General features: G+C 37.5%; 1 protein-coding gene across 7 annotated transcripts in view; it reads right to left on the bottom strand.

Annotated features, from left to right (window-relative positions):
• Window positions 1-21,438, bottom strand: part of BCAS3 (BCAS3 microtubule associated cell migration factor) — a 613,911-nt gene that overhangs the window by 283,494 nt on the left and 308,979 nt on the right. For all 7 annotated transcript variants that reach the window (XM_055130825.1, XM_055130821.1, XM_055130823.1 and 4 more), the window contains 2 exons: window positions 4,162-4,262; window positions 460-656 (listed from right to left, as the gene is read on the bottom strand). In XM_055130825.1, the coding sequence (XP_054986800.1) occupies window positions 460-656; window positions 4,162-4,262 (298 nt within the window). The remainder of the gene's footprint in view (window positions 1-459; window positions 657-4,161; window positions 4,263-21,438) is intronic.

The following is a 21,438-nucleotide window of genomic DNA, read 5'->3' as shown; positions in this document are numbered from 1 at the left end:
TTATGTGTGTAAAATCCTAATAATAAAAGAACACTTTGCAATTCTTATGAACCTTAAAGGAGCACAGAATATATGTAGTAAATTGTAAGTGACTTTACATCAATACTTTCTCACCAAAGTGAGAAAAATACGTTATTAGGAAAGATGGAAGAAAACACCACAGATATTTGAAAAGGAGTACAGAATTGTATTTTAAGAAATTAGGTATAGATATATTGAATAAAGTATCAAAATTTGGTACCTTAAAATGTATACTGAATATTGGAATTAAGAAAATACATTTCCAAACACAAATAGTTATCATAATGCATCTAACAACCCAAATTATAGCACTGAATCACAAGTTGCAGCAATGTATTCTACAACAGTAATATATACCAACCAGAGATATGTGAAAAGTATGTAGGATGCTCATTACAAATGAAACAGATGGCTCAGTCCCTAGTTCTTATGACTTACCTGAGACTGTTGAGATCAAGATCATCTGTATCAAAATCCAAAAGGGGTTGTGGAGTATCACTTGGACCGTGAGACTGCAACACAGATGAACTGGATGATATGACTGTGGTTTGGCCTGAGGGATGGATGGTTTTGAACTGGAACTGGGGACCCATCCAGAGACGTCTGTGGGGTCCAGTGTGAGTTACAATTTCTACCTGGAACAGATAAAGAATCATGATTTAAACATTTCATGCCTTTCTCTTTAGAAACTTGCATATTAACCAAGAAGACCATCATAGTAGGAAAAAATGTGATACCCATTCCTGTAAAGGTATCCACAAAATGATTCTTGTTTTGTGCAAATGTTTTATGTAATTATGTACATATACTTACATGCATAGTTGTAAGTACATGTACTTAAGTGTATTTTTATAAATTGTAAATATTCCCATGTACATATTTATGCAGTGTATCACATATACTTATGTGTATTTTACAGTTGTAACAATTCACAAACAAGCATACATATGCACACACACACATACTTTCATAACATTACATAAGAGTTAAAGTATCAGTTTTTTGTCTAGTGTCAGGTCCTTAGGGATTACCTTTTTCATTCACTCTAGAAGATTCTTACCACTTTGAGGGCATGCACTGAATACTGCACCTATCAGTCCATAGATTAAAAGTAATTCCTTCATTGAGCACCAAACTCATGATAAATTTGAAGTTGTTCTTGAACTATCCAAGAAAAAGAAAAGGTCTGAAGTAATTCTGAACACCAAAGCCAGTTTCTTTTCACAACTATATGTTATGTATTATTCTGTTGTTAAAAGAAACCAAATGCAGATTTATATATATTTTTTCAAAGTAGCTGATCTTCAAAATACCATGATTTATGATTGTCTGCTTAATTAGAATAAACATTGACATACGTATTTCCCTTGCTGCAAAACCTTAATATTAGACTGATTTAGAAATTTTATGCTCATGCCAATAGTTATGTTAACTGTTGTTACCATACCTAGTGGTGCTCAGGGGGACTTGATGCTCAAGAATCAAATCTGAGACTCCTACATGCAAAGTTTATCCTCAGACTATTGAGATACTTCTCTTTGGCCCACATTAAAGATTTTTTTTTGGGGGGGGGTGAGGGAGAGGAGGTCATACCTAGTGGTGCTCAATTATTCCTTGTTCTGTGCTCAGGAATCACTCCTGGTAGTGCTCAGGGGACCTTAGTATTGCTGGGATCTACCCAGGGTCAGCTGCGTTCAAGGTAAGGTAAGTACTTTAACCCCTGCAGTACTTCTCTAGCCCCACATAAAATAATTTAAAAGTAAAGCAGAGAGAAAACAACTCTGGCAAAAATCTGCTTGATAATAATGAGTATCATACAATTTTACAAATGAGTGACTTGATTAGGAGACTAAACAGGCAAACAGTTAGCAAAACACTACTTCTTAGTGTCTGTAAACCCTACATCCTTACATGTGTAGATACTTTACGGAAACAATTTTCAGTGTGCTTTATTTTTCCTCAAGCTTTTACATTTTATAAATTTCTCTGACTAAAAAGGTTCCCAATATGCAGCTAGAGGTTTCTAAGTCCTAAAGGGTAAAAGAATCATGTTTTTTTTCTTTTATCAAACTCACATTCCCACTAATCATGGGGAAGGAAGGGGAGAAATCACGAGATTTAGGACAGTCATTTCTGATTCAAAGAGTTGCATCTGGCGATATAAATGAGGCCACAGACAGAGCACTCTGTATATTTTAAGCTCGAAACCATCAGTGTCACAGAGCCGAGAGGTAAACAGATGCCTGTGTCAGCTCACCCAGGAGAAGGCCAGATGTTCCCGCCCGCTCTTCTGTTGTGCGCCGGACAAACATATTGTACATACTTTCACACTGACAACACACATTATCTTTTTTGCTAGCTGAAAAGTTGAGGTGAAGGACAGTGGTTTCTTTGCCAGCATCTGTATTTGTTGGTTTACAAACTTAGGGTGGTATGCTCAAAGAAAAGATGGACCTCGAGGTGACTGAAACAGAAGCGTCAAGCCTCCTTCACAGGGATTCCTGTGAGCATTTTCACATGCAATGGAATGCACGCTACCTAGAAGGCTCTGCAGCTCACGTTTCTCGATTTCCTTTAGCACTGCAGACTGACCTCTTACAGAAAGGCAGTGAAACTGCCGGTGCCCCCACAGAGGCACCTGTCTGATGAAAACCCTCTGGATTGGTAATCTGAGACAGGTCATTCACTTCCACAAATGATGTCAGACTCGAGGCAGACATAACAGCATTTGTAATGAAGTCATTTGTAATCTCATCATTTTGAAATCTGCCCAAGTATCTTTTATTTCAAAGCCAGTGAGATGAAGACAGCTTCACTGAACAAGGGGAGTAAGGGTCAGCTGAAGCTGTTAAGAACTGGTCTAGAGACTGGTGGAAGCAGCACTGCTTGGGTTTAGGAGAGAAAACCCAGTCGGACACAATCAAGACACACACTCAGGGCAGAAAGCGGAAGACTCCTAATCAGAATACAGATGCAATCTTAACAAAATGTTGGAGTTAAAAGCAAATCTCAAAGATTCTTAAATGGCCTTACTCCTTTAATAAGATCCATTCATATTTTTTAACCCAAAGAGTGCAATTAGAATCCAAGGATTGAGCCAAGAATAGCTCAAAGGACTGTCTTCCAAGTATTGCATGTTGGAGGCCTAGGTCCCAAACTCAACACCACATGGCCCTCTAAGCACTGAACTGAGAGTAAATCCTGAACACACTGTGTGTGGCACAAATTAAGGACAAAAATTTTAAATCTAGGGCTGGAGTGATAGTCCAGTGGAGAGGGCATTTGTCTTGCACACAGCCAACCCGGGTTCGATCCCCAGCATCCCATATGGTCCCCCAAGCACTGTCAGGAGTAATTCCTGAGCACCACTGGCTGTGACCCAAAAAGCAAAAAAAAGAATAAAAGAATATATCTCACTTAAAAAAATTTAAATCTAAAATCCTAAAGATATAAATGAACTACTGGAAATAAATTATCTTTATATATACATACATATATATATTTCCATATACCTTCTATTTACCCTGGATAAAATGTAATATCATCATCATCCTGTTGATCATCAAATTTGTCGAGCCGTCTCAGCAACGTCTCCATTCATCCTATCCCTGAGATTTTAGAAGCCTCTGTCTGCTCGGCCTTCCCAACGATGCCGCATTGGAGGGTCTTTCAGGGTCAGAGGAATGAGACCCAGCTTGTTGCTGGCTTTGGCATATGCATACACCATGGGAGGCTTGCGAGACTCTCCCATGTGGGCAGGAAACTCTCAGTAGCTTATATATATAATTATATATATTATATTACCTTATAATTACATAGGGTAATATGTAATTATATATAATTATACCTATATAATATATATTTGTATATTATATACATATCCATGTATAATATGGATATATAATAAACATATCCATATATATTTGGACATGTAGCTGAATAAAATGTATTATATGCTTCCTGGCAGAATTATGAGAAATTCTTCATTTGGAAAGAGAATTAATTGATTCTCAGTGAGCCTAAACAAGAGTTCCTATTAATATCCATTTTCCAATAAGGGAAACAATTCTTAAGCAATAACGACAGATGAAGGATTTCTTTTCCGTTCACTTTAATAGGCCAAACATTTCAGAGTTTTACCTGAGAAAGCCATTCTTCATCTTCTTGCCCACTGTGGTCAGAGGCTAAACTGTCATAGGACCCATGTCGAGTAATGGGCCCTGGACTTCCAGGTGGAGCCACTATAAGAAAGTAAATATATTTCCACAACGTTAATCCATGCATTAGAAATGAGTGTTTGTATACCATGATTATTTTTAAGATAAAATGTGACAAAACACGATCGAAAGTCAAATAATTAACACACAGGAAAGACTGAATTTCTTAGGAATAACAAGATCTGCTGTTAAGAGTACACTTTCAAAAATGCATTTACTCTCTTCAACGGTGACGGCGGGGCAGTAACTGTACACCAAAGGCATTAACCCTCCTGCAGCCATGTTACCTTAATAACAATAAAATGTTTTTAAATAAAAAGTGAGCTTACAGAAACTTAGCTATGTTATAGTTCACTCTAAAAGAAATAGCTAAAAAAATAATATAATATAAATTAAAAAATAAAGGAAATTGCTCTATCTGAATACAAATTCACAAGAATTTCAATACAAATGAGCTAATGCATTCCTGTCCTGCAGGATTTAAAATATTTCAATTCCCTCCAATTAACAATAGTCAACAAAAATCAAATGATGGAGGCAGATAAGCATTTGGGGCTGGAATGCACACCTGGCACACAGGAGGCTCTGTGTCACATCCCCAGCACTGACAGTCCCCGGAGCAGGAGCAGCATCTGAGCAATGGTGGATGTGGCCCACAACCCATGCCCACAGTTCCAAATAAAATAAAAAGAAATTAATCATCTGAAACATGTCTTACAATTTGGTAAGAAATTTTAAAAAACAAATGTCACTTAATAAATTTTTCCTGTCTCTTCAGAACTACTTCCTTTTTTGTTACAATACTAGGACTCAAGCCAGTGATCACCCCAACTGTACCTATAAGGCAGGCACCCACCTCACATTTGCAAGGCAAGTGGCTTTACTGCTGAACAATCCCATAGACTCCAAGATAACAGGGTTCTTTATAAAAAAGTCTATTTGAGGACTGGGGGTGGGGGACAGTGGTACAGTGAGTGCCCTTCAAGTGGGAGAGTCCAGATTTGATTCTCAGTATGACAAAAAGAAAAAAGTTTGATAGTATCACAGAAAGGAAAGGCAAAAAATGCATATATAACTTAAAAATTCTTTGTTACTAAAATATCATTTATCAAAAGAATTTATTTTTTGTGATATTTCACTAGTTTTCCTGATTTTTAAGTAATATGATATAGGTGTAAAATTTAAAACCGTGTTTTCATATTTAAAGAAGAAACTTAAATACTCTGTGAAACAAATAAATTGATTCAAAAAACAAATATTATCTCAACAGGTCTACTGTGAACATTATATGACTGAAATCCAATTATGAGCAACTTTGTAACAGTGTTTCTGATTCATAAAAAAATTTAAAAACTCAAATATTGTTTCAATAGATCTACTGTGTATTTACTTGGTTTTATTATAAAACATACTTTATTCCTTACAGCAAGTATTTTTTTTTGTTTTTTGTTTGCTTGCTTGCTTGATTTTTGCTTTTTGGGTCACACCTTGTGATGCACAAGTGTTACTCCTCGCTCTGCACTCAGGAGTTACTCCTGGCAATGCTCGGGGGACCATATGGGATTCTGGGGTTTGAACCCAGGTTGACCATGTGCAAGGCAAATGCCCTACCCACTGTACTATCGCTCCAGTCGGAGCAATTTTAAAGAGTAGGGCCAGAGCAATAGTACAGAGGGTAGAGTGCTTGCCTTCCACACTGCTGATCCAAGTTCAGCAGCCCATAATGTCCCCCAAGCCCACCGGGAGTAGTCCCTGAGCACAGAACCAGTAGTAAGCATTAGCTGTGGTATGACTGTGCTGGGCCCCTGGATATTGGATTTTGGAATGTTCTAAAGAGAACTAAGAAAGTATACTCTAGTGTAACTGAAATGAATGTTTAATTGCACTTATTATTTTGTTTTTGGATCACACTTGTCAGTGCTCAGGACTTACTCCTGTTTCCACTTCTTGGGGGACATATGTGATGTCAAGGATTGAATATAGGTGATCTGTGTGCAAGACAAGTGCTCACCTGTTAAACTATGCCTCTACCCCTCCATACTACGACTATAGCAGGAACTTGCTGCAAAATAAGCCTTTCAAAAGTAAGTGAATGGCTCAAGGTTTGGATTCTAGACTAAGTAATGTGATTAGAATAGCTGCTCACTTGTTTACCATTATTATGATACAACATCATATAAATTAGAAAATAGTTCAGAGGCAGAGATTGATACAGGAAGCAGTATGATAGATTAAAAAGATTAACCATATGCTTATCACTGTAAAACAAAGATAGATGAAAAACCATTACACTATTCAAATTGTGTGTTTGTTTGAAATTTCCAGAGTAAAAGAGTAAAATGAGAATGCAGTTGGGATGCCTGTACCTATTCCTGCCTGGCTTTACCTGCTTCGTTAAAAATGAGGATAAAAGAGAGAACTTCTGACCCTGCAGCAGGCTGTCTTCACCAGGGCACCTTGGGGGATGGGGTAGGGTGGGTTGAGTCTCCTTCCCCGCCCCAAGCTGAACCCTGGCAGCAGAAAACCTCCAGAACCCAACTGCAGTCATGCTCAAGGCTATTCTCCACAAACGCAGAAGAGCCTCACCCATGAGGGAACCAACAGAGGAACCCAGGTATGCGGGACCCGTGGCTGAGATCTCCAGGCTATCTTGGATTGGGACTGGGCCTCCTCCACCCAGCTCCCCAATTTTCCAGTAGCTTGGCAGTCACACCCACAAACTGCCCCATTCCCCGCCCCCGCCGCCACCACCACCACCACCATTCCGTGCCATGTAATCTCATCAATGGCCAAGATCCAGAGACTATAAAATTAAACTCCCGGAAGAGAGTGATGAAGTATTTCCTGAGTGCCTGACCACAATGCGGCTGTGCAACCTCTTCTATTCTAGCCCACTGATGTACCTAAAGTAGCACACATTTGTTTGGTTTTAATATACTTGCTTGTATTCTCTTATATACAGGCTTAAATGGCTCTGGAATAAAATACAATAACCTCACACGCTTCCCTCTTATTGTGGTGGGAAGATGCTCACTGGTGGGGTGAGTGTTTGAATATTATCTATCACGAACTATTCTGAACTACTTTATCACTGTATCACTGTCATCCCATTGCTCATCGATTTGCTCAAGCGGGCACCAGTAACATCTGCATTGTGAGACTTGTTACTGTTTTTGGCATATCGAATACACCATGGGTAGCTTGCCAGGCTCTGCCGTGCGGGCAGGATACTCTCTGTAGCTTGCTGGGCTCTCTGAGAGGGGTGGAGGAATCGAACCCAGGTCGGCCGTGTGCAAGGCAAACGCCCTAACCTGCTGTGCTATTGTTCCAGCTCCAACTTAACTACTTTAAGAAAATAAAATGCATAAAAAAATTTTTAAATGAGGATATAAATACCAAATATTTATCTCTGAAACATTAAGCATGGATTCTGGCTTCATGAATAGGGATTGTAAAAAGAAGTTCTATTCCTTATACTCATACAAACATCGCTTTCAAATTAAGAATGCTTTAAAGCACTCAGATGATGGCTAATCCAAAAGTGCGTCCGGTAGGGTAATATTTTTAACATAAAATAAATATTCATCCCTCTCCCTCACTTTCCTTTACATTTGAAAATTCCCCTCAAACCAGATAGGACACTCATTCCATATTTACTATCTCGAGGATGTTATAATATATAGATCAAAAGAATTCAAAACTCTGACACCGGGATAAGGAAAAAAGAAAAGATTACAAGTGTATATAAGAAAATGGATTCTGAGACTGGAGCAAAAGCACTATGAAAGCAGGAAAAGGAAAACCCCAAGATGGGAGGGAAAAGAAAGGAGTAGTTGCAGGAATCAACAGCTGTGGAAAGAAGGTCTTCCTTCTTGCATGGAGACTAAGGAAGCTGCAAGAAAGCCTCAGGCTGTAAGGACATGGGTGTGGGTTCCCACATGTTCTGTCTAGGACAGTCTCTCCACTTTCTTTGGAAAGAACTTCATTTATCACTGTGTCCAAGAGGAATATGGGCAAGAGTCAGAGTAACAGACTTTGAAAAAGCTTTGAAGTAGAAACAAAGATGGATGCTGCTGAGATCTTCACAGGGCAATAGCCACAGAATCATCGGTTGGAGAAACGGAACATATTGGCAGCTGGGGTGCCCAACTCCCATTCTCTTACATGTGTAAAGATGAAATCTTGGGGGGGGGGGCAGTTATATTGACCGAGATCATCTTTTTCACATCGTCAAATGGAATAGCATTTTGACAATGTGGAAATGGAATTTCATCAGGTTTATTGAAAAAAATAAGAGTTTACTGGAGAAATATATGTTCATATACATATGTGCATATATATATATATATATATATATATATATACCTGGCAAACTTGTGTTCATTATAAACCTGCTACTTAAGAAAAATAATTTTGTGTATATTACATTTTCCCACAATTCTTAGATAACCAATAAACTTAAGACAAGAAAAGAATATAGGGCAGAGAAGTAAATCTCTTGCTCTGTTCAATCTCCAGCACAGGAATTTAAAAGGAGGCTATCCATCTAAATAAAAAGAATACACTGTCAATTTACTTTAGAGAATAAACTTCAAAAGCACTGCCTCAACACACAGGCATTTGGTAAGTATAGATCAACAAGCAAAAGCAGGATGAGTGGATCATTATGAGGTAACTGTGAGCCAGACTTTGTTTATATTGTGTTCTCGGGAAAGTGTATTGATGCTCCTACTAAGTAAATAACGGTTTTAAAAAATCCTGTGTCTTTTGCTATTTAACTGTGCTATGTGTGTGTATGGTTATGTATATATTTATCTATTTTTATGTGATTATATGTAAAGCAAACAAAAATGAATATGCTCCAATGACAAGTTTCACAAATTAATTGTTATTCTAACCACCAAGTTCTTTTCATTTAAAAGAACAATGTAAGTAAAATTACTTTTTAAAAAAGTTTAGATGTTCCATTGATATTGTCTGAATCTAATCTTCCATAATAAAATCTGCATATTCCAATAGTAAACAATGCATAATATGACTTCTCAAATCTATGAATAGCTTGCATAAAAGTCATCTTGAATTTTTAGATGCATTTTACAACATAATATATAAATTAATAGATAAAATATACTAATTTTTTAAAAAGATTCACCAAAAGTATTATGACTTTAGTAAAAGTTAAAAGTAAGACTTTAGTTTTTCTCATTGGAGTGGGGAAGAGGGCTGGCCACTCCCAGCTGTGCTCAGGGCTTGTTACTGGGATCTCTACTTGTGGATCACTCCAGGTGGCATTTAGAAAACTACATGTGGTGCTGGGATGAAACCAGACTCAGGGGCAGCTGTGTGCAACGTTAGAACTTTAACCATTGTACTATCTCTCCATCCCCCAAAGCAAGGCTTTAGATGCTCTTAAACTCTAAGAATTTAGTGATTCGGATAACAATCATTAAATTCGAGTTGTAAACATTGTATTAAAAGATATCTAAAGTGGGGCTGGAGCAATAGACAGCAGGTAGGGCATTCGCCCTGCATATGGCCAACATGGGTTTGATCCCTGGCATCAAGAGTAATTTCTGCGTGCAGAGCCGGGAGCAATCAATAAGCATCATCAGGTGTGCCCCCAAAATAAAAACAAACAAAACATATCTAAAATAACACTAATAAATTTCCATTTAACGTGGATTAATGGAATGAACACAGACGAATCCTCATACTTACGGCTATGTATGTAAGTTTTAATCAAAGTGCTATGTATATGTTATTAACTAATCAAGAAGAAATTTAAACTTTTTTTATGCCAGGGATCAAAAAGAGTAACAGTAAATCCACATTCCAGTGAATGAAAAAATAGTTTAAAAATTATCCAAAAAGCAACACATAGGTCCTAGTGTCCTAAGTATGCTGAAAAAACTTGGTCTTCCAGGTAAGGATGTTTATAATGTTCATATATTAAAAATTCTTTAAATAAGAGCAGGGCATTACATTTTTAAGTTTATTTGGCATGGTTTAGCTATTTAGAGAAAAAAAAAAAACTACCGAGAACAAGGTTTACAATATAGTACCTAAATGTTGCTTTCAGATGTGGGGAAAAAAAAAGAAAAACCATTATTTGCTCCTTAGAAACAGTGAGGGCCATACCTGGCAGAGCTGAGAGGGCCTGTAGTGCTTGGGATCGAACCAAGGGCTTCACATATGCAAAGCATATGCCCTAACAGTTGAGCCACAACCATGGCCCCAGCACATTTGCTTTTAAAAAGTGATGAAAGAAAAAAAAAAGATTTGACAATGCACATAAAAGTTAAAAGGCACATTGGGGTATAACTATCCTTTTTACATACACGATCACAAAGCATAATGCTGAACACTGAGCAGTGGTTATTTATAGAACCAATGAAGGGAAAAATCTATTCATTCTGTTCTGTTCTTGTTCTATTCTGCTCTACATTTCTTAAACTCCCAGTAATAAATTATCTTAGCTGGAGCTCTGGAAGCTTCAGAGGACTAAGTAATGAGCTACAGGTTCTGCTGCTAGTGAACGCATACTCCCCATCTTAAGAGATGTTTAAAAGTTGTTCTACTTCCGAAAATAAGTCACTATGCATAGGAAATAAGGGGAATCTACTTTTCAACTAAGTGGGCAAATTGATCCAATTGGTATCAACTTGGTTGTGTGAGTTAGTAGCTACCTGCTTCACCTGGATTAAAATATAAAATATGGTCAGATGGTGAATATAGAAAGAAATTTGGTCTTTCAAAATAAAATTTTTTGAAAAGACAGAACCAAGATTTTTGTTTGGAGAAGTGAGGGTAAGCTGTGCTTAACTGAGCCAGGCAGTAACATATTCAATAGTCCATTTGTCAATATTTTATTTAAAAGTGGATTTTGTTTTCCCCTCTGCCCTACCATATAACCTCACCGAAACAATAAAACCCCTTCCACACTAAAGTCTTTGGCGGAGGCCTGATAGGTGAGTAATGTTGTGCCAGCAATATTCAGACCTTTAGGTTATTTAGGGGAACAACATTCCTTTTTTCTAGCAACAAAGAAATTTGTGAGTTAAATGACATCATGCTGCCTTGAATGAAACAGCTCAGGCTCAAAGTTCACCCAAAGGCCAACAGTGATAAACTCCCATCCAAGGACAAACTTCAATATATTTTTGGGACTTATTAAAAACAGCATTTATATGTCGGCCATACAATAAGAGAGGGCTCTTTACCAAATTCTGTTTCTGATCAGAAAGCACTCATGATCTGAGGTATAAATTCTTCTAGGGAATGTCGTTTCTTAATACAGGAATGAAAATTTGCTTTTGAAACGAAAGTCTCAAAAAGGCAAATAATTTGAAAGCAAAAAGGTTTAAGGCATTCCTCAATGAACAAGCAATTCAAAAGAAGTATAACAGCTAACAAACATATGCAAACAGTTGCAATCAGAGATCAAAAATTTAAACAAGTTATGCTTTCTTACTGTTAACCTGCTAAAATTAAACCCTGCCTTAAATAAAAAACTTCTTTAAAAGGGATCAGATCATGTGCTGAAGAAATAGTACAAGACTTTAGGTAGGTACTTGCCTAGCATGTGGCCGATTCTGGTTCGATCCCTGGCACTACATATGGTCCTCTGAACACTACCAGGAGTAATCCCTGAGCACAGAGCTAGGAGTAAGCCCTGTGCCCTACTGGTGTGGCCCAAATCCTTCCCACCTCCCCAAAAGGTATCAGATTGAACCATATCGCTTGCAATAGTTAACCTACAAAAAAAAAATCTTATTAGGGGAACATCTCTATTACTTTTGAAGACTAGAAAGAAGTTTTAATTAATGTTTAATAACTGATTAATAAATGCTACCACTTAGGCATATCTCAAGAAAGTATAGTTAAGGAATGACATTATATATTACTAGATATTCTGTTATTAGGAGCCTTCTCTTGTACCAGTGTACAACAGCTGAAGTGTTACAATACATAAAAGGGAACAAGCTTTCCCTACTTTATATATTAAACAGATCGATGTTATTCTTTGCACCCTGACCCTGCGGTTCATAGATGTTCTCTAATTAATTATTAAAGTTTTCTAACAGTCAGCTATTGTACCTCTCTGGTTTCACTTTCCTTTTATTCCACATTCCCAGAAGAATAGTCACAGGCAATATATAATTAGAAAAATGGCATATCCTTATTGCATCTGAGATAATAGATTTCGCTGAATAACTGACAACACTGAGCGAATCCCCTCCTATCCTACTCACCTCTTCCTTTTCCCTACCCTTAAGTATCATACAATAGTCCCACAGAAAGCATAAACCAAGGGGTTTTCATTTGTTACTGCTGCTACAATAATGGTCATTTGACATTTAACATCTGGACAGGCTATTCCTGAGGATATCTGGAATGGGTAACAATTTAGTTTTACTTCTCAATGTAGCCTTAAATGTCATGGAATGAAGAGAAATAATTAAATAACAGTTTCATGCTACTGGCAACATCAGTGACTCTACAGAAAATTTCCGATTGTCCCAATACACTTCTGAGAACTGAATAAGCTGCAACTATCCCTTCAAAACATTTGCAATTAACATCAAGGTGGAATTTATCTTCCTGGAAAGAAGTACACAATGTCTATATAAATGTGTATTAGGGTAACTCAATTCAATTCACAAGTATAATTTTATTATACATATACATTAAAACTACTGGAGACTGGAATTACTTGAACAGCAAAGTCAGAGTCAGGAAGACGGTTCAATGGGCTGGAGAACATGATTGTAGTGGGAGCCCTGTCTTGGTCCCTGGTACCACCTCACTGCCAAATGTGAACTCCCCTTCCCCACAAGGGAAGACCAATCTTACTCTTTTAAAGTACCACATTCTGATCATATAACCCTTGTGTATAGATTATGAAACAACTTAGTCTTACCATGAGCTATATAATCTATACAGACATATAAATCTAACCAACAAAACTTAAGTCACAAAAACTATTCTTACCAAAGCTCATCCTTACAAGAATGTAACACATTAGTCATATCTGGCTAGAGGACATAGAGAACTCATTCTCAGAATTGTAAACAAATTTAAAATTTATAACTGTTAATACTTAGGCCAATTTAAAATTTAGATACTAAAATTAATGTGGTAAATACAATCAATCTCAGAAGTCATGAAAACAAATTAGATGCATCTCAATGATAAAAACTAACGTATGAAACGAAGGGTTTTTTTAATTGTATATTATGTTGTGAGTTTCCTCTGCCTCCTGGTTTCTTAGTAAATTGTGTTTAAAATGAGTGTGAATGCTTATATATATATACATATATATATATATACTCATTCATTCATTCATTCATGTATCTCTATTGATCATCTCTGAACAGATATAAAGTAATGAAAAACTTTGTTTTTTCTGTACAGAGTCAACCAACTGCTCAAGCATACGTGGTAGCATGTGCTTTTGCTGGAGATTAGTTAGAAGCTCTCTTACTTTTAATGTAATATAAAATTAAGTGTTGTAATCCTTCAATGGGCTGGAGCCATAATACAGCATGTAGGGCATTTGCCTTGCACTAGGACGACCCGGGTTTGACGGCAAGCTACCGAGAGTATCTCGCCTGCAAGGCAGAGCCTGGCAAGCTACCCGTGGTGTATTCAATATGCCAAAAACAGTAATAAGTCTCAAAATGGAGATGTTACTGGTCCCCGCTTGAGCAAATCGATGAGCAACGGGATGACAGTGATACCGTGAATTCTTCAACAGTGACATCTGTATTCTGTATAACAGAATAGCTAATTTGTTATGTAAGATGGATCTTTTGGGAATAATCAATTCTTCTTTCTAAATTCAATGAATGCTCTAAAATATAATATTCTTTAGAAGAGAATTATTAAAATGAGTAGAAGATATGCAGAATCTATTGTAAATTAATGTTCTGAAACTAAGGAATCACTGATTTGGATCACTAAACTGCATTCATCTAATAATGTACCTATTTGTACATATAGGAAATGGGCCAGTGATTGTAAGCTTATTGGTTCTGAGCCCACTGAGAATGGCATAGAGAGAAGAGCCTAATGTACTTGGTTCAGTCTCCATAATAAAGCTTGATAAATAAAAATAAAAGGAAGTTGTCTGTAACTGTAAAAATGGCAAAAATAATTTTTTTTGCAAAGGCTCAATGCAACTTCTTCCATTCTTCATTTATTCATTATCTTGTTACATACTAGATAAGGCCACATTATTATACAGCAGAAAGAATTAAGTACCAATTTTTCTCTTGCCTAAGCAAAAGAAGCAAAGTTCTTTTGGCATGGAAAGTCGAAAGCTTTTAGACCTGGAAGACATCATCATTTTCAACCTATACTTAAAAATGTAATTTAAAAATCTTTCCAATCATTCATTAAGTACTCCTGGTATATCCTATATAATAAAGTAAATAAATGTTCTCAATTTTACCTCTAAGTAAACCAGAAAATTCGTAGAATAAGGAAAAGGATGAGACAGAGAATACTGAATCACAGTTAACATATACATATTTTTAATCTTTCTATACACAAGATAGTATTTTTACAAGTTTTGATTCACAGTGCCATAATAATGGAGGCAGTTATCTCTAAAACTTGTTGCCACTGTGATTGCATGTGGTATTTTTTTTAAATGCCCATACCAATATATCACAGGTATCATTGTATCATCACTGTCATCCCGTTGTTCATCGATTTACTCGAGCGGGCACCAGTAACATCTCTATTACACTCAGCCCCGAGATTTTAGCAGCCTCTCCTTATTTGTCTTTCCCAAAGACTGGAGGCTCTTTCAGGGTCAAGGGAATGAGACCTATCATTACTGTTTTTCATAGCACAGGTAATACTAAATAATATTAGCATTATTTCTGTTTCTGTTGAAACATTTCCACAATAAAAGTTAAACATTTCCACAATAAACATTTCCACTAACATTCATATGATATGAATGTTTGAAGAGAACTGAACAAACTTATCATCTGCGAGTCAACATAGAAGCAACTAGATTCTTTCCTTAGCTAGGGCATGTGAAATATTTAATACTATTCACAGTATTTCTACAGAAACATCCATGTTAGCACCTTTAGCTTTGACTGTATAATGTTTGATCCTCTAACAAACTGAAATAGTCCATTCTTTTTTCCCCTTATTTTTATCTCCTACATTCCTATTACCCTGACTCCCTTCCCTTCTTCTCTCTTTGTTTGCTATAAGTTTTTTGAAAACCACTGAATTAATACTATATAAATACACTTCTGTTACAAACTGAAAGGAGTGTGGAGTAAAAAAACGAAAAGAATCACTGAAATAATAAACAATGACTAATAAACTCAGAAAAATGTTCCAGCATTTCATAAATCTCAATGGTAAGGACTTTTGTGTTTAGACACAGTTCTTAGGTGTGTTATTAGGTCACAGTTTTAGAATTCAAGGCAATTATCAATAAAGAATTTCAGAATAAAGCCTTTTAGAATGCACCAGACATTCTTGAAAATCACTAAGATGAAAGGGATGCTCAAAGTAAGTAGAATTTTTTTTCTATTTGCATCAACATATTAGAATTGCTAAGTAAAATTTCTTCTTGTAGCTTTGAAAAACACATACATTAGGATGGACCCATACTTGTCCAGATGACCACTTAAGCACTGAAGAGATATGACAAATGTTTTCTCTTCATTGTGAACAACAAAGCATCTTTAACTAGTAGAACCACTAGGCAGGATCACACTTAAAATTGAGGTAAACAAGAAAGATTTCAAAGGAAGAAAGGAACTTTTTCTATCAACAGAATCTATAATCAACAGTTATCTTTAGTGAGTTTTTACTCCAACTCAAAAAGCTAACATGAAGCTTTTTGATGAATAATATCATTTAACCTAATAACAATAGTGAATGGCACATATTATTGATTCCATTTTCTTTTTTTAAAAAAAGGAAACTAAAGCCTACATATGTAATTTGTTCAAAGTCATACAGCAAACAATCAATAAAATAGGAATCTAGGACTACCAATACCGAAACCCACATTCTTAAACCAGAGGTTATAAATAAAGCCTCAGTACATTATCTCTTTAGTAAGTTCATTATTTAAATTTAAATTTTCAAATACAAAGGGCAAGGTATTTTTATCTTCACATATCAGAAATATCACAAATTCCAAACTTCAGGTTTTCTTTTTCACATCTTTATTGATTTATCATTTGTTTACAACACTATAGAATTGAAGGGGTGTCGCCAGCACTCTGTGTGTCCAAGATTGCCTGAGAGCACCCGCCAGTTCACCTCAGCCTGGTCCTCCCGCGCACATCTCTGTTCCTCCAGTCATCATGGTCTCTGAGTTCCATTTCTCCTTCCCTTCCTAAGGACACGTTTCTCATCTTGATAAATACAGACCTATTGCACCCAGAGAGAGCATGGAAAGCAACCAGAGCGATAAAACACAGAGGGAAATCACTTTGACAAAAAGTAATGCCCCAGCACAGAGGGTAGGGAATTTGCCTTGCAAATAGCTGATGCAGGTTCAACTCCCAGCATCCCGTATGGTCTCCTGAGCACCAAAAGGGGTAATTCCTGAGTGCAGAGCCAGAAGTAACCACTATGCATCGCCAGGTGTGACCCAAAAAGCACTAAATAATAATAATAAATGATGATGATGATGATAATGATGATGATGATGCCCCAGGAAGCCAGAGACCTCTCAGAAAGCTTTATGTCTCACAGAAACAAAGAAGACAATCTTAGCTATTACTGCAGATTCTCTGTAACACCTAAGGAATATTTTGTTTTAGATAATTGCTGGTCTGGTTCAGAACTGAAGGGTATAATGTGACCTAATCAGGAAGGGGCCACTGATACCAAGAAGAGAGGCTTGGAAGGCGGTCAAGTGCCCAGGAGGAAAAAATAACAGATGCCTCAAAACAGTACTTACAAAATTCAACTCTGACCCAGACTTGACATCTTATAGGGGTGAAACTGATGCTCTTCATGTGGTCACTAATACAAAGAAAGCACAGTAGGAAGGCAAGAAACTTATAGTAGGAAGGCAAAAAAGACAATTCAGAGTTTCTCATCTTCCCCCAAGTACTACGAAATCACATGGCCAAAAGGCTCTTGTCATATGACAAGCTCTAAAGAGAACAGATTCCAATTGTGGACAGACAGGAGAGGGCATTCACCCACCTCCTCTCTGTCTCAGTTACTGGAGATGTCACTCTTAGTAAAAAGGATCATGAGGAAACCATTTATTTTCCTTACAGAGAAATGCAGTGGAAATAGAAGTATATTCACCATCAAAGCCAAAGTTAAGCTTTTGGACGGAAAAATAAGAGGTGGACAGTGGTGCAATTGAGAACGGAGAGGAAATCTCCAATCTTTTGTAAACCTTTTGGAAACTAATAACCACTATGCAATCAGGAAAGCCTGATGCACATGATACAGCAGAAAACAGTTTCTTCTTATTTAAAATACAGTGGCCAAGAGGAAACCTATTAATGCCAAAGAGATGTGGGTACACATCTAAGCAACTCTACCACAGTCAAAGTTTTTGTTTTAACAAAAATCCATATTTATAGGATTATATTTTCTCAGGTTGAGAGTAGCTATAATTAATAGATTTTCCTCCTACTAATGCAGACATTTATCAATTCAAATACAAAATATCCAATCAATTTTGGTGTATTTAGTAAGCAATTTGTCAAATGGTGCTATAATCCAGTTAATATATTAATTCTTATCATGGAGAAGGTTCTGACAACAATCTGAAGAGAAAAATCTGTGCTGGAATTCCACAGTCATTCTTGAGGAGATTATCTCCCTTACCCCCAACATCTGAGAGCAGGCTGCACTCAACAGGAAAACTACTTTGCTAGGATAAAGACTCTTGGTTTGACTGAGCGGTGTTGCTGTTAACACATTGTAATAAACTGGGATTCCTTGGATCAGCGCAATGGATACATTTTTAATAAAATGAATAACATGTGACACTTAATACATGATAAACATGCTTCTAAATGAAGAACAGAACCTTTACGCGTCAAATGCATGCCTCTTAAACTTAACAATAATTTTGCAAACATTTTCTCCTAGGCTCAGTTTCTTACATGAATTGCTAAAGAAATAGTTCTCAACCTTTTATTTCTTTGATCACAAGCAACAAATTTAAGGTTCATCGAAGGCTACTGGCACCATATGTAGGAACCACACAAAGGTCAGTGACTGGTAGTCAAAACTAACTCTTGGGCCCAGGAGTGAAGGTAGAGTGTCTGCCATGCTTGATCCCTGGCACTGGGAAGAGAAGTTGGGTTGAGACTGACAGTCAGTATATACGGGGTAAATCTCTGGACATGACAGTTTTCTTTTTTTTTTTTTATGACAGTTTTCTTATGTTATAACTATATTTCTTCCATTGACCACTATTCTACCTCTCTCCCTCAATTATTTACCCAGTGGGAACTGGGAATAGAACCACAGATGTATTCACTGAGCCATCTGATATATGATCTGAAACTGTATCCCAGAATAACTTTGGAGCTCGTGTCAAAGGAGGGGTCAAAGCCTTTTTCAAGCCTCTCAATGGAAACCTCCTGACTACACGTTTGGGAAGCACACAGAACTTTCTAACGCATCATAGGTAACTTCTAGGTCGATCCTGGACAGTAGGCAAACAGTTTCCCAAAGTGACAACTCTCCACTCAATAGATGCAAATATTTCTCAACTCCTCAATCAGCAAAAAGAGATAAAGGCAAATCGGTCCTGAAAACAAAGCTGAAAAACATGGGGAAGTGTTTTTTTAATCAAAAGGGGATTGGGTGGAGGCGAAAGGAGGAAAGGAATACTATATTTTATCTTTTAGACATGAGACTTCCCTTGGCCAATTTATGAACGAAGAGCAAATCAAGAACAAAGAAAAAGAAAACTGTCAAAATGATCTGGCACAGGGCTGTGTATTTAAAACCTGAAATGTGCTCCAGTCCTCAGACTGTGAGACGTCTTATTGTTGCTGGAGTCTACTGGGAAAGGTGCCCTATGTGTCAGGAAAGAACATTGAATATTTTCCAATGACCCAGGGGGCAGAGGTCACTTATTATAAATGGATAATGAGACCTAATGCAGTGCTCTGAGTATGGACAAAGAAAGGGCCTATGCATAGCCCCTGGTGGATTGGTCATTCAGGCTTTTATTTCCTCTGCACACTTAATGGAGTCAAACAATTGACAGAAATTCTATAGAGAAGACTGAAACTGAGAGAAACAACTGTACTGTAACTCTGAGAGACAGATACAAATAATGCCCCCTGAAATGGCGCCAGGACTCCTGTTTCCACCAACAGAGCAGACAGCTGCCACGTTCCCCCTAAATTCCCATTTAGTCATTTGCTAGCAATTAACCTTAGTGAGGGAAGTGATGCTACATCAAACCACAAACTCCTGCCAATATCAGGGCAGTACATTACTGCAGGTAGGCAAAGACAGGCCATTCCTTTTAACTCCTTGTTTTAGGAGTAAAGGGGAAACATCTCTGTATGCACTGACCCATATCCCTACTACCCAACTGAAAATATGTACCATCAAGGAAACCAACATGGGATTATAAAGATCTTAAACTCAGGAGGGTGAAAGTAAATACCATCAGATGCAGTGGGACTGTGCTTGAGAGGTTTTACAACCAATATGTGATTTTTCGTTTATCAAAATCAAGATCCTTTCCAAGAAAAATTTGTGGCAATAAACATTAATAGCAGTAATGGAAAAATAATGCCTACTATACTGTGCCCGAAGAAAAGTAGGTCATAAAACAACCTAATGAAGTCTTAAAACTTTGATATCAGTTATAATTCTGTAAAATAAAGAACAAGTAAAATACAGGGTGAAGGAGACAGTTCAAAGGATTAGAAAGTATGACAGGTACATGTGTCCCATGCGCATCCCTGGCAGCTCATGGACCATGAGCATCACCAACTGTAGCTCCAGTGGTCTCAGGGCACTGCCCAGAGGGCCTGGGAGCTCTCATCACTACTGGGTTCAAGAAGCATAGGATCACCAGGACCAAACATTGATCTGTCAAGCCCACACAGTTAAGCCAAGTATCAATGGGAGTGGCGCCCCCCCCAAAAAAGGAGTATATTTATTAAAATTCTCCTTTTGTTCCATTTCAATGTAAAGAACTATTAGAATAGAAAAGTGAGGCATTTTCCCAAACAGCAAATGATGAAAATCCATTATTCACTTCTGAACAAAGGAAGGCAGAAGAGAAGATTTTGATGTTGAAACATCTTGTCAATAAATAAGCAATATGGGCTAGAGAGTACAGTGGGTCAGGTGCTTGCCTTGCACATGTCTGACTATGGCTTCCTGAGTCTGCCAGGAATAAGGCCTGAGCACTTCTAGGTGTGGCCCAATCCCCTCCCCCTTACAGCAATATTCTTTAGGTGAGAACAGAAATAGCACAGCGGGTAGGGTGTTTGCCTTGCAGGTGGCTGACCCGGGTTCGATTCCTCCGCCCCTCTCGGAGAGCCTGGCAAGCTACCCGTGGTGTATTTGATATGCCAAAAACAGTAACAAGTTTCACTTGGAGACGTTACTGGTGCCCGCTCGAGCGCAAATCGATGAGCAATGGGGTGACAGTGACAGTGAGAATATACACAGAAAGATAAGGGGGGTGGAGGGGGTGGTGCAGCTCCTCCTTCCAGTATAAAAACAGGTCGGGGATAGGTGAGGTTCAAACCCCTACTAGTAGAAAGCCCTGGAAAGGAATGTGAAGCGTCTATGCAGTTCTCTCCTAAGGGCTGGGCAAAAAGCATTTTTCAATTAGAAGTTTCAAAAATCAAATGTTGGTCTTCAAACAAGACACAGAGATAGCCAACAGATACATGAAAAAAGTGTTCATCCTCACTGATTGTCAGGGAAATGCAACTCAAACTGACAATGAGAAAACACTTTACAACAGTGAGAAAGGCCTCCCTCAAGAGAACAACACCAAGAAGTGCTGGCCGAGTGTGGAAGAAAGGGAATCCTCACATTCACTACTGGTGGGAATATAAATTGCTTCAGCCTCAATAGAAAACACTGTGGAGAGTTTCCAAAGAATTAAAAAAAGAACTACCCACATGGTAGTTCCAGCAATTCCACTCCTAGATATATATCACAAGACACACAAAAATCATTAACTCAAAAAGCATTC

Source organism: Sorex araneus, chromosome 3 (assembly GCF_027595985.1).
Source record: "Sorex araneus isolate mSorAra2 chromosome 3, mSorAra2.pri, whole genome shotgun sequence".
Taxonomy (NCBI): domain Eukaryota; kingdom Metazoa; phylum Chordata; class Mammalia; order Eulipotyphla; family Soricidae; genus Sorex; species Sorex araneus.
This window is presented reverse-complemented; position numbering and strand designations above follow the sequence as displayed.